The sequence below is a fragment of the Muntiacus reevesi genome, chromosome 10 (genome assembly GCF_963930625.1).
Source record: "Muntiacus reevesi chromosome 10, mMunRee1.1, whole genome shotgun sequence".
NCBI lineage: Eukaryota > Metazoa > Chordata > Mammalia > Artiodactyla > Cervidae > Muntiacus > Muntiacus reevesi.
The window spans coordinates 65,101,514-65,113,804 of record NC_089258.1 but is presented as its reverse complement, the minus strand read 5'-3'; the positions used below and the strand labels follow the sequence as shown (position 1 = coordinate 65,113,804).

General features: G+C 38.5%; 2 protein-coding genes across 4 annotated transcripts in view; one reads left to right on the top strand and one right to left on the bottom strand.

Moving 5' to 3' along the window:
* The window catches only part of DLC1 (DLC1 Rho GTPase activating protein), a 413,805-nt gene that overhangs the window by 48,174 nt on the left and 353,340 nt on the right, over positions 1-12,291 (bottom strand). The gene's annotated exons all lie outside the window — the stretch shown is intronic.
* On the top strand, positions 7,375-8,056 carry LOC136176818 (HIG1 domain family member 2A). The gene has a single exon (XM_065947455.1). It carries the CDS (start codon positions 7,485-7,487, stop codon positions 7,803-7,805), a length of 321 nt encoding a protein of 106 aa, XP_065803527.1. The 5' UTR covers positions 7,375-7,484; the 3' UTR covers positions 7,806-8,056.

Genomic DNA, 12,291 nt, shown 5'->3' with positions numbered 1-12,291 from the left:
TATACACTAAATTCTCTTGTTTAGAAACAATCCAAAACTTAAAAATATAGATACTCTTAAGCCTCTCCTCCAAAACATATCAATTCTCAGAATATGTTCTTAATGCTTATTATTAACTGGTTGAAGTTGTATTTTTCTTGAATTAGGTTTCCAGGAGTCTGTGCAAGCCTGATGTACCATCTGCCACTAAGTTATTAATCTTTCCAGAATAAGACCTGATAATGTTAATATTTTTGTCTCTTCTTAAGTCTCATTCCTTTCTCCTTGATTATTTTTTTTAATCTTTTGATGTGGCCCATTTATTTATTCATTTTTGGCTATGCAGCATCTTTGTTGCTATGCAGGCTTTTCTCTAGTTGGGATGAGCGAGGGCTACTCTTAGCTGTGGTGTGCGGGCTTCTCATTGCAGTGGCTTCTCTTGTTGCAGAGCATGGGCTTTAGAGCATGTGGGCTTCAGTAGTTGTGGCGCATGGGCTTGGTTGCTCTGCAGCATGTGGGATCTTCCCAGATCAGGGATCGAACCCCTGTCTCCTGCATTGGCAGGCAGATTCTCTACCACTGAGCCCCCAGGGAAGCCTCTTTCTCCTTGATTATTTATGCTGTCTTCTCTTGTTTCATTCCATCTCTTTGGAGGTTTGTGTGACGTGGATTGCTCACCATCTAAAAATAATAGTAACTCCAGACACAGTTGCCTTGGTGATGCATTGGTTTTCATATAGCCTCCCCTGAATCTCATCATCTTCTTCCATTATTTGGTTTCCTAACTTAGCCTGTGACCTGGGCCAAATCCCAAATTTTATTTTTTAAATTCTTATTCCCGTTAGAAATGGATATGCTACATTTAGAAAACTGCTACACTTGTAGAATGTGGCTGAAACAGGACTTTTGGAATAGGCCACTTACCAACTGTGTGATGAATATATTATTTAGCCCCCTAAACTTTAGCTTCATGTTTGAAAAAAGAGGTTTGAAATAGTGCATATCTCATGAGGTTTATCATGAAGATTGATAAGCTCATGCACATTACGCTTAGCACACAGTAAGTACTTGATAAGGCTAGACATTATTATTATATATCACTAAATGGGCACATCAAACTAAGCCATGCAGTTAGTATTTAAATAGCCATCTAGGAGAAGATGAAAACAAAACAAGATTTTGATTTCAACCTTTGCGAATCTGAGAAACCTGTACAAACTGGGGCAAGGAAGAAGTGGGGACATCATTAAGAGTTAAATACACAGTGGTCCTTTCCGGATAAAAGAGAGTCCCCAGGAAAGAGCAATGTCCTGCCTCTCCATTTAACCATCAACTCATCACCCACGGTTTCATTTGTCTATCACTGGAAGACGCCATTAGCCTGGGTTTGTCAACCAATGCGTGGCATGAGATTTGGATATTGAAACACTGGACTCCAAGAGGCATGGAATAAGGCAGCCCATTTCCCTGCCCACAGTATATATGGTCCTCTGATACTCCTTTGATAAATGAGAATAAAAAGCCCTCACAGGGACTTCACCGGGGGGCCAATGGCTAACACTCTGTGCTCCCAATGCGGGGGCTCCTGGTCAGGGAGAGAGATCCTACATGTCACAACTAAAGACCCTGCAAGCCACAACTAAGAAAGATGCAGCCAAATAAATAAATATTTTAAAAAATATCACAAATTACCCCAGGTTTTGTTGCTACTGTTGCTGCTGCTGTTCTCAATGGTAGGTTAAAACCAACAACAGAGAAAATCTTTGACATAAGGACCTGTGATGCTGCCCTTCACGTCCTGTCATGCTCCTCTCAGTTGGAGCATCAATTTCAAGTTATTCACAAGGATAGCCAGGCTCTGTCATCTACGTGGATGTTTTCATGTTCAAGGGTTGTATTACCAAGGTAAACAAACCACATGGTGAACTTCTAAACTGCCTAACAGAAGGCTGGGTGACTAACTGGGCTACTCTTTGATTCCCGTGTGTGGTAACTCGCTTCAGTTGTGTCCCTTTTGCGACCCACCAGGTTCCTCTGTCCATGGGATTCTTCAGGCTCTTTTCTGATGATTAATATTATGTATCATTGATATTGCCCCAGGGCATCCTTCTTGCATTTTTTTTTTTTTCCGTTAAAGAAAAGAACAGAACTCTGGTATCTACAGGCAGTCAGGCAGGTAATGTCGGTGAAGAAAGCAAGTCATAGTGGGATGGCGAGAAGCTGAGGAACCAGGGGCCCCTCCAAGACGGCAGTGTCACCCAGGCCCACTTGGTTGCTGGCTTGTGTTAATTCAGCAACCCACTGACCTGGGTTTAAAGGTTTTTTTCCAAGAGCCCCTAGATTTCTAAATTTTTATACCACATGTCCCAATTTTTAGATGCCAGCAACTAATTTAAAAAAAAAACATTGAAACCCATCCCAGGTTCAACTTTGGGCTTCATTTAGCCCTGGGGAAGCTAGCTTAAACCTCTGCTCTAGGGATACAAGCCAAGCAATCTCTTTAAAAATTTATTTCTCTCCCACAGGAACTAAAAGACTTCTGCACTTGGAGAATGTTGTAATATAATTTGTGTTCAATGGACCATTGTGAAATGTGTGTGGGAAATAGTTTTTTATTTTTACTGTTCAAAGGAAATTTAATAATAGAAAGCAGTGAAAATAAGTTTGTAAACAGTATACAATTCAGAGAAATAATTAAATTTGAAATTTAATGGTTGTCCTTAAAACATTCATTTATGGTTAAGCTTCCATGACCCAAATCTGGATTCTTTTCCCACTGTCTACCCTGGTATTCAGCCTTTTCCAAAATATTTGAAACCCAGATGCCAGCGGGTATAGGATGATGAAACAAGAGAAAAAGCAAGGTTTAGGAGGTGAAATAAATTAGCCTGCTTTTAATTCTACCTAGAATAGTGGAGCCTGGCGGGCTACAGTCCATAGTGTCGTGGAGTCGGACATGACTGAAGTGACTTAGCATGCACGCATGCACACAATAGCTCTCTTATTCAGTCAGGCCTTTTTCTGACTACATCTTTAGAACACATGAAGTTTAAAATATAGGGAAGGTTAACAATCGATCAGTCAGCTTTAGTTCAGAGGAGGAAGTCCCTTGTTCCTGCATAAAGGTGGTAAAAATCTATTTTCTGGATAATAACTTAAGCCTCAAATATGATCCAGTCTAGCACAGAACTTTTATTAATCAACAAATATATATTAAACCCTAGAAAAAGGAGATGTGCTGGTGATACAAAATCGAACAGGAATAAATAGGTTCTGGGATGTTATGTACAGAATGGTGATTATAGTTACTAACGTCTTATTGCATATTTGAAGGGCTTCCCAGGTGGCACTAATGGTAAAGAACCCACCTGCTGATGCAGGAGAGGTAAAAGACTTGGGTCTGATCCCTGGGTCAGAAAGCTGCCCTGGAAGAGGAAATGGCAACCCACTCCAGTATTCTCGCCTGGAGGGGTCCTGGGTTCCTCAACTTCTCACCATCCCACTGTGACTTGCTTTCCTCACCAGCATTACCTGCCTGAGTGCCTGTAGATACCTGAGTTCTATTCTCTTTTTTAATGGAAAAAATGAAAGAGGGATGCCCTTGGGCAATAACAATGATATATAATATTAATCATTAGAATAGAGCCTTGAGAAGACCGTGGACAGAGGAGCCTGGTGGCCTACAGTCCATAGGATCTACAGAGTCAGACATGACTGAAGTGACTTAGCATGCATGCATATTTGAAAGTTGTTAAGAGTAGATTTTAAAAGCTCTCACCGTAAGAAAAAAAAATTTGCAACAATTTGTGGTTCAGTGCACTTCAGTTCAGTCACTCAGTCGTGTCTGACTCTTTGAGGCCTCATGGACTGAAGCACACCAGGCTTCCCTGTCCATCATCAACTCCCGGAGCTTACTCAAACTCATGTCCATCGAGTCAGTGATGCCATCCAACCATCTCATCCTCTGTCATCCCCTTCTCCTCCCTCTTTCAATCTTTCCCAGAATCAGGGTCTTTTCAAATGAGTCAGTTCTTTGCATTAGGTGGCCAAAGTATTGGAAGTTCAGCTTCAGTATCAGTCCTTCCAATGAATGTTCAGGACTGATTTTCTTTAGGATGGACTGGTTGGATCTCCTTGCAGTCCAATGGACTCTCAAGAGTCTTCTCCAACACCACAAAACAAAAGCATCAATTCTTTGGCACTCAGCTTTCTTTATAGTCCAACTCTCACATCCATACATGACTACTGGTAAAACCATAGCTTTGACTAGACGGACCTTTGTTGGTAAAGTAATGTCTCTGCTTTTTAAATATTTTGTCTAGGTTGGTCATAGATTTTCCTCCAAGGAGCAAGCATCTTTTAATTTCATAGCTGCAGTCACGATCTGCAGTGATTTTGGAGCCCCCCAAAATAAACTCTGTCACTGTTTCCATTGTTTCCCCATCTACTTGCCATGAAGTGATGGGACCGGATGCCATGATCTTAGTTTTCTGAATGCTGAGTTTTAAGCCAACTTTTTCACTCTCCTCTTTCACTTTCATCAAGAGGCTCTTTAGTTCTTCTTCACTTTCTGCCATAAGGGTGGTGTCATCTGTGTATCTGAGGTTATTGATATTTCTCCTGGCAATCTTGGTTCCAGCTTGTGCTTCATCCAGACTGGCATTTTGCATGATGTACTCTGCATGTAAGTTAAATAAGTAGGGTGACAGTATTCAGCCTTGGCATACTCCTTTCCCAATTTGGAACCAGTCTGTTGTTCCATATCCAGTTCTAACTCTTGCTTCTTGACCTGCATACAGATTTCTCCGGAGGCAGGTAAGGTGGTCTAGTATTCCTACCTCTTGAAGAATTTTTCAGTTTGCTGTGATCCACACAGTGAAAGGCTTTGGCATAGTCAACAAAGCAGAAGTAGATGTTTTTCTGGAACTCTCTTGCTTTTTTGATGATCCAACAGGTGTTGGCAATTTAATATCTGGTTCCTCTGCCTTTTCTGAATCCAGCTTGAACATGTGGACATTCACAGTTCATGTACTGTTGAAGCCTGGCTTGGAGAATTTTGAGCATTACTTTGCTAGAATGTGAGAAGAGTGCAATTGTGAGGTAGTTTGAGCATTCTTTGGCATTGCCTTTCTTAGGGACTGGAATGAAAACTGACCTTTTCCAGTTCTGTGGCCACTGCTGAGTTTTCCAGATTTGCTGGCATATTGAGTGCAGCACTTTCACAGCATCATATTTTAGGATTTGAAATAGCTCAACTGCAATTCCATCACCTTCACTAGCTTTGTTCATAGTAATGCTTTCTAAGGCCCACTTGACTTTGAATTCCAGGATGTCTGGCTCTAGGTGAGTGATCACACTATTGTGGTTATCTGGGTCATGAAGACCTTTTTTGTGTCGTTCTTCTGTGTATTCTTGCCACCTCTTCTTATAATATTTGTGGTGATGGATGTTAATTAGACTTATTCTAGATTTATCACGGTGATCATTTTGCAATATATACTTATATTGAACCATTATGTTATACTCCTGAAACTGATATAATGTTATATGCCAATTATATCTCAATTTGGGACTTCTCTTTGGCTCAGCTGGTAAAGAATCTGCCTGTAATGCAGGAGACCTGGGTTCAATCCCTGGGTTAGGAAGATCCCCTGGAGAAAGGAAAGGCTACCCACTCCAGTATTCTGGCCTGGAGAATTCCATGGACTGTATAGTCCATGGGATTGCAAAGAGTTGGACACGACTCAGCAACTTTCACTTTCATATCTCAATTTATAAAAACCTCAATAAATGACGAAAACAAACAAAAAAATAGAATATAACGAGAAGGCTTGGAAGAGAAAGCTCTTCGGTAGAAAGTAAAAACAAATACAGTCTGCCACAGTTCACTGGTGTGCTGGACACGCTGAATTCTCCATCTTGGTTTGGTAAACCAGTGGGCATGCTTTCCTGAGATAATAATAATATTCACAGTAGAATCTCCTTTGAAAGGCTATTTCATTTAATACCTGAGATAGTTAATCAGCCCATGGCCTCACAGCCCAAAATGGCAGAGAAGTGACCCCAGGACCCCTAATCAGTGCCTCTGCCACCCCAACTTCCATCTGTGCTTCACCAAGGATGGCTCTGATTCTTTCAAGTGGCCTTTGACAAAATTTGCGATCCTTTTTGAATCCACAGAAGAAAATGGCCTAATTTCCCATTGAATTAGCCAATTTTAATGGCATGCGTTTGATTCTTTGTCTATTCTGACATTATCCTCAACTGAACAGGATTTTTTTATTTTTGAGCTTGTAGCAAATAACTTATTGAAAGCTGAGGATGGACAATGCTTTTTTATAAGAACTAATAATATTTAATCTTTTGCTTTCTTATTTAACTTTTGTGACTATAAAATATTCATTGTTTTAAAGTTTGGAAAATATGAAAAAGTATAAAGAAGAAAATAAAAACCTCATAACTGCACTACCAGAGACAACTGGAGACGATTTACATTTTCATGTCTCTCTTCCCAGTCTGTTTTTCTAAGGACAGATTCTTTATTGTACAACATTGGGATCACAGTGTATATTGTTTGTAACATTTTCTTTCACTTCATATACCTGAAGAATATAGCTTTTTAAAGTTGCTTCATATTTCTTCTTATGGATATACAACAAATTGCTAATCAGTACTGAACTTCAAATTTTTCACCATTTTTCCTTTAATGGACATTCTTCTATAAAAAATTTTAAACACCAAGAATGATAATTTCCTTTAGGGAAATTCACTTACTTTGAATTGAGAGGCAGAAGGACATTAGGACATATCTGTTTCTAAATTGTCATTCAGAACGTCTGTACTTATTTGACATTTTCACCAGTGTCTGAATGTACCCATTTCTCTACAATGTTAAGCATTGTAACATTATAATTTCCATTACTAATTTAATACGCAAAAATATATTATCTCATTATTAAGTCTACATTTGTTTGAGTATTAAACTGGATTAATTTATTATAGTAAAATATATGTAACATAAAATTTATTTTAACTGCTTTTAAGTGTACAGCTCAAAGGCACAGAGTCCCTTCACATCATTTTTCTAGCTGTCACTACTATCCATTGCCAGAGTTTTGTCATCCTCCCCAGCTAATTCCCCATTCTTCTTTCCCTAGCCCCCAGGAACCACTGTTCTACTTGCTATCTCTGGGAATTTGACTATTCTGTGTAGCTCATATAACTGAAATCATACAGTATTTGTCTTTTTGTGTCCAGACCTTTTGTTATACTGTTTGAGTGTTTTCATATTTATTAACCAGTGATAATTTTAAAACTTGCCTATCTAATCCCACAGTTTTGTTCTTTTTTTTTTTTGATGAAGCATTTTGTCTTTTCTTAAAGATACTAACCATTTGTCATTTATTATAAAAATATTTTTAGGAGTTTGTTATCTACCTTTTAAGCTTGATTATGATATTTTAAAAAATTAACAGGAATTTTCGCCTACTGCTGTTGCCCGAAACATGGAGACTCCTGGCCGTGTCACTCCGGAGGCGCCTTTTGAACCATCGCAACCCCCAGTCATTGAAGGCTTTAGCCCCAGTGTATACAGCACTTCGGAAAGCTTCAAGGAAAAGTTTATTCGCAAGACCCGCGAGAACCCACTGGTACCCATAGGCTGCCTGGGCACTGCAGCCGCCCTGACCTATGGCCTCTACTGCTTCCACCGTGGACAGAGCCAGCGCTCCCAACTCATGATGCGTACCCGGATCGCCGCCCAGGGCTTCACGATCGTAGCTATCTTGGTGGGTCTGGCTGCGTCCACTCTGAAATCTCGACCTTGAACCGGTGGCCTCGCCTTGAAAGCCTCACGGAGATGGCGTATACAGCATTTCGGAACCACCAGTCCTACCACTGAAATAACTCCCTCATCTCCCCTAACAAGCCCTGTATCAGTGCGGGTGGAAGTGGCCAATTGTGTAAACGACAGATTTTTTTTCCGGAATCTCGGGTTCCGTTCAGTTTACGTGTTGCCTACTTCTGTTTGTGCTGCACCTTCGCCACTTCCTACCTAATAAATTCTCATTCACTTGTAAAAAAAAAAAATTAACAAACAAAATCCAAAGATCTTATTTGTTTTTCTTAATGATTAACTAGGAATTTACTTAAGTAGTTTTCCCAATGTGGTTTGAAGCCAGAAATGCTAAGACACAAAATCAATTTGCAAAGCAAGGTCATTTAACAGGTGGGACTTTTGCTTTAGTTATAAGTTTCATTATTTACTCAAAGAAATATTCTAGGTATCTTATTTGATTTTTCTGTTTACTCTAGCATCACATATAGATGCTATATATAGAGTAAGGCCTCCATAAATACTTACTGCAAAAGGCTGGCAGGTTTAGTGTATAAGTTGGAAACCTAGGGGCATTGAGTTTGCATAGTTTTGAAAATCTGTGTGAAATCATTCATGAGTTTGTTTTTACAAAAGAGATGTTTTGTGTTCACCTGAGTTGTAATGTGTTGCTTTTCTTCATAGTAGATTGCATCTTAAAAATACTATGGCATGGGTTAGGGCGACTGCCTGAAAAATAATAAACAGCTCTTTTTCTCAGCTGCTAACTACAGCATGTTGGCAATTACAGTATTATTTCTGGAAACACCTACACAGCTCCAGATCATTAACTTACTTTAATGGCCAGCAGGAGAATGAAGTTGCAGCCAGTCGTCAAGCTTGACTTTTCATGCATAGCTAACTCAGTCAATTATCTCTTATGAATTCAGTTGAATTAAGCTGCTTGGGGGGAACTACATGAGAACACGTTAGACATTTTAAAAATAGCCCTGGTTACAGGAGTCATGAATTGTGAAAGACTGACGTTTGAAGATTTATCAGGAGAGACCAGAGTAGATTGACTCTCTCCTATACAAATATTCTGCTGCTGGACTCACAGCTATTTCTGTATTGATTATTGTCATCTTTTTCATGGGTTGACAAAACAAACATACAATAAAGGGCAAAAAAATTAGAAAAGCCCACTCAATGTCACAACTGAGTTCTCCAGGTCTGAAATAGAAAAATGAATCTGTGAGGGTCCTTCAGTTCATGCATGTGTAGAAGAAAGAATACTGATGTAACTCACGTTTCTGCCCTGGTCACAGACACTATCAGTGACCTTGAGTTGCTTACATAATACTATCACTTGTTCCTTAGTTTATCTTAGAAATTAGATATATTAGATATACATGATATGTTTGTATTACATTTTACTGTGCTGTGCTCAGTGCTCAACTGTGTCCAACTCTTTGTTACTCTATGGACTGTAGCCCACCAGGCTCCTCTGTTGATGGGATTCTCCAGGCAAGAATACTGGAGTGGGTTGTCATTTCCTTCTCTAGGGGATCTTCCCAATCAACGGATCAAACCCGCATCTCCTGCATTGGCAGGCGTTTTCTTTACCACTAGGCCACCTGGGAAGCCTCTATATTTTATTATAGATAAATAAATACAGATAAAACTTACATGAGAAAGATACTGGATCATTTAGCGAAGGATTTTAGGCTGAAGACATAGTATAATTTGGAGGTGAACATTATTATCACAGATAAGATATTTAACTCAGAGAGATTATAGTTAGCAGCTTGCTTGACTTAACATTGTTAAGAACTGAAGAAGCAAAATTCTGGGTCTCTCTGCAATGATACTTGTGAGCTTGGAGCAGGTTTTTGGGTCTCACCTTTCCTAGAATGTAAATTGAGGGGACAGGACCAGTGGTTCTCTCAATTCCTTTCAGCCATCTGTAGGTTCTAGTTTGTCCTGATTTACAGTGTAAAGCTGAATTTACACTCTCATTCCTTTCCTTGTTTAGAGCTCTAACACATCCAACTTTCAAAAAATCTACTAATTTAAAAAAATAGTGGAAAGGAAGAAGCATCCACTCTTTCAGCCACCATGCTTCACACCAATTCAAAATAGATCATGGTGTCCCCTGAGTGTGCAAATCCCAGGATTTCACCTGCTATGGTAGAACTCTTTACCCGTGACATGTACAGAGCCACATTTCTTGAAAATCCCCAAGTAAAGCTGAACACCCTCCTTGACTATCACTGAGGCCTCATGAGGTATGTGGTGTGGTCCCTATACAGGCTTGTGAAATTCGGACCATGCAGTTTGGTTGTGTAGAATTTCAAGGCTCTTTGCCAAAATGACCTTCTTAAAGATGATCTCTTCCTTTTTTCCTGTGTCACTGCTCTAATTTGCCAATCATATTTTGATTTTAACCTTCCCATCTGGATTTTGAAGTGGAATACCTGTATTTGTGTGATTTCTTCCACACTTTTCACTAAGAGTTATTTTCCACTTTTCATACATTTAGTCTCTCTTCAAAATTTATTCTCCTTTGTAAGAACCCTATTGTGATTGTTATGAAAGAATATAAAACCACCATGGCAAAGTATTACTGACAGAATATTTTGGACACATGCATTCCTCACAGTGATACAAACAGTTTTAAAACAACTACCAAACTAATAAAAAGATGACAATATATGTGCTGGCTGTCTTGCTTTTATGCACTAAAACCTGCTACATCTGAGCCATTATCTAGTATGTTTGGCATGTAACAATACTCTTTTGCATAGTGCTCTTAAATATAAGTGAAATTTCATTTTCAATAATATTCAATAATTGAGTAGGATATTTTGTTGTATTTTCTTCTGATCTTTTTCTTCTCTCATCTTCCATTTCCCACCTCCCAAATGTTTTTTTCCCCTTTTATAGCCCAACTATTTCACATTCTGGAAAAGGTAAAACTATGAAGACAGTCAGAAGAAAAGATCAGCAGTTGCCAGGGGTTAGAAGGGAGGGAAAATGATTAGGTGAAGTATAGAGGATTTTTAGGGCAGTAAAACTACTCTGTATGATACTATAATAGTAGATACATATTATCATACATTTGTCCAAACCCATGGAATGTTTAACACCAAGAGTGAATCTTAAATGTTGACTGTGGACATTGGGTGATAATGATCTGTCAGCAGAGGCTCATCAGTTTTAACAAATGTACCACTCTGGTGAGGGATGTTGATAAAAGAGGAGGTTGTGCATGTGGGGAAGGGATTGGAGTTATATGAGAAATTCCTTGCTCCCAATTTCACTGTGAATATACATCTGCTGGAGAACATAAAGCCTATTAAAAAATATGAGAGGCTTTAGAAGAACATGGAATCTCAAGTGATAAGGACACCAAACACCATAACTGTTTTGGTGTCCTATTAAGAGTAAATATAGAAAATGGAGCAAAGGGGCAACATCTGAGTTCATGGTAACTGAGGATTTCTCAGGACTGATGGAAGACTTCAATTCACAAGTACAGGAAGAATAATGTATACCAAGCAGAATAAACAGAAATCCACACCTAGACACCATTTAGTGAACCTGCAGAATATTACTAAAAGAAACAAATATTAAAAGCACTTGAGAGAAAAGAGAAATCATCTACAGAAAATGGTAATTAGATTGATGGTGTACCTCACAACAACAAAAATGCAAGTCAGAGAACAGTGGGATATCTTTGACTTGGGGTGGGAAGATAACTTTGAAGTATGTGCCCCCCAAATTTTTTTAAGGATGACGGTAAAAAAACATTTTCAGATAAGTAAGAATAGAAGGAGTTAACAACCAAGAGAACTTTACTAATGGAGATTTGGAAAGACATACTTAAAGAAAAGGGAAAATGACCTTAAAAGTCTGAGATTCAAGAAAGAATAGAGAGCAAAGATTGCAGGTAAATTGGGAAAAAAACCTTGTCTATGGAAAATAAAAACAGTATTAACAATGATAATAACAGGTTTATTTGTGGAGCTTAAAAAAGCCAACTACAGAGACAACAGCAAGTCAGGAAAGAATAATTGCAGTAGAGTGTTCTAAGGTCCTTGTGTTTATTTATTAAGTATGCATAGCAAAATTTCAAGAATAATCTCTACAAGAATAGAAATAGTGCATTACTTCTAAATTAGTATAGGGAAAAACTGGAATAAGAAAACAAAGATTTTGAAATGTTCTGAAACATAAGAAAACAAAGATTTTGAAATGTTTTGAAGCAAAAAAGGCTGAGGATAAAGACAAAGGAGAGAGCAGGTCAAATGAAAAACACAAAATGAAGGGACACATATATTCAAATATATTAGTATTTATCAGTAATAATATAAATGGTCTCAAGTTGTCATGTAAAAGTTGAAACTTACAGATTATATTGGTTGCTTAAAAATAAAAATACAGCTATATATTATTTGAACTACATTAAAAAGATTGGAATATGGAAAGGCTGAAAG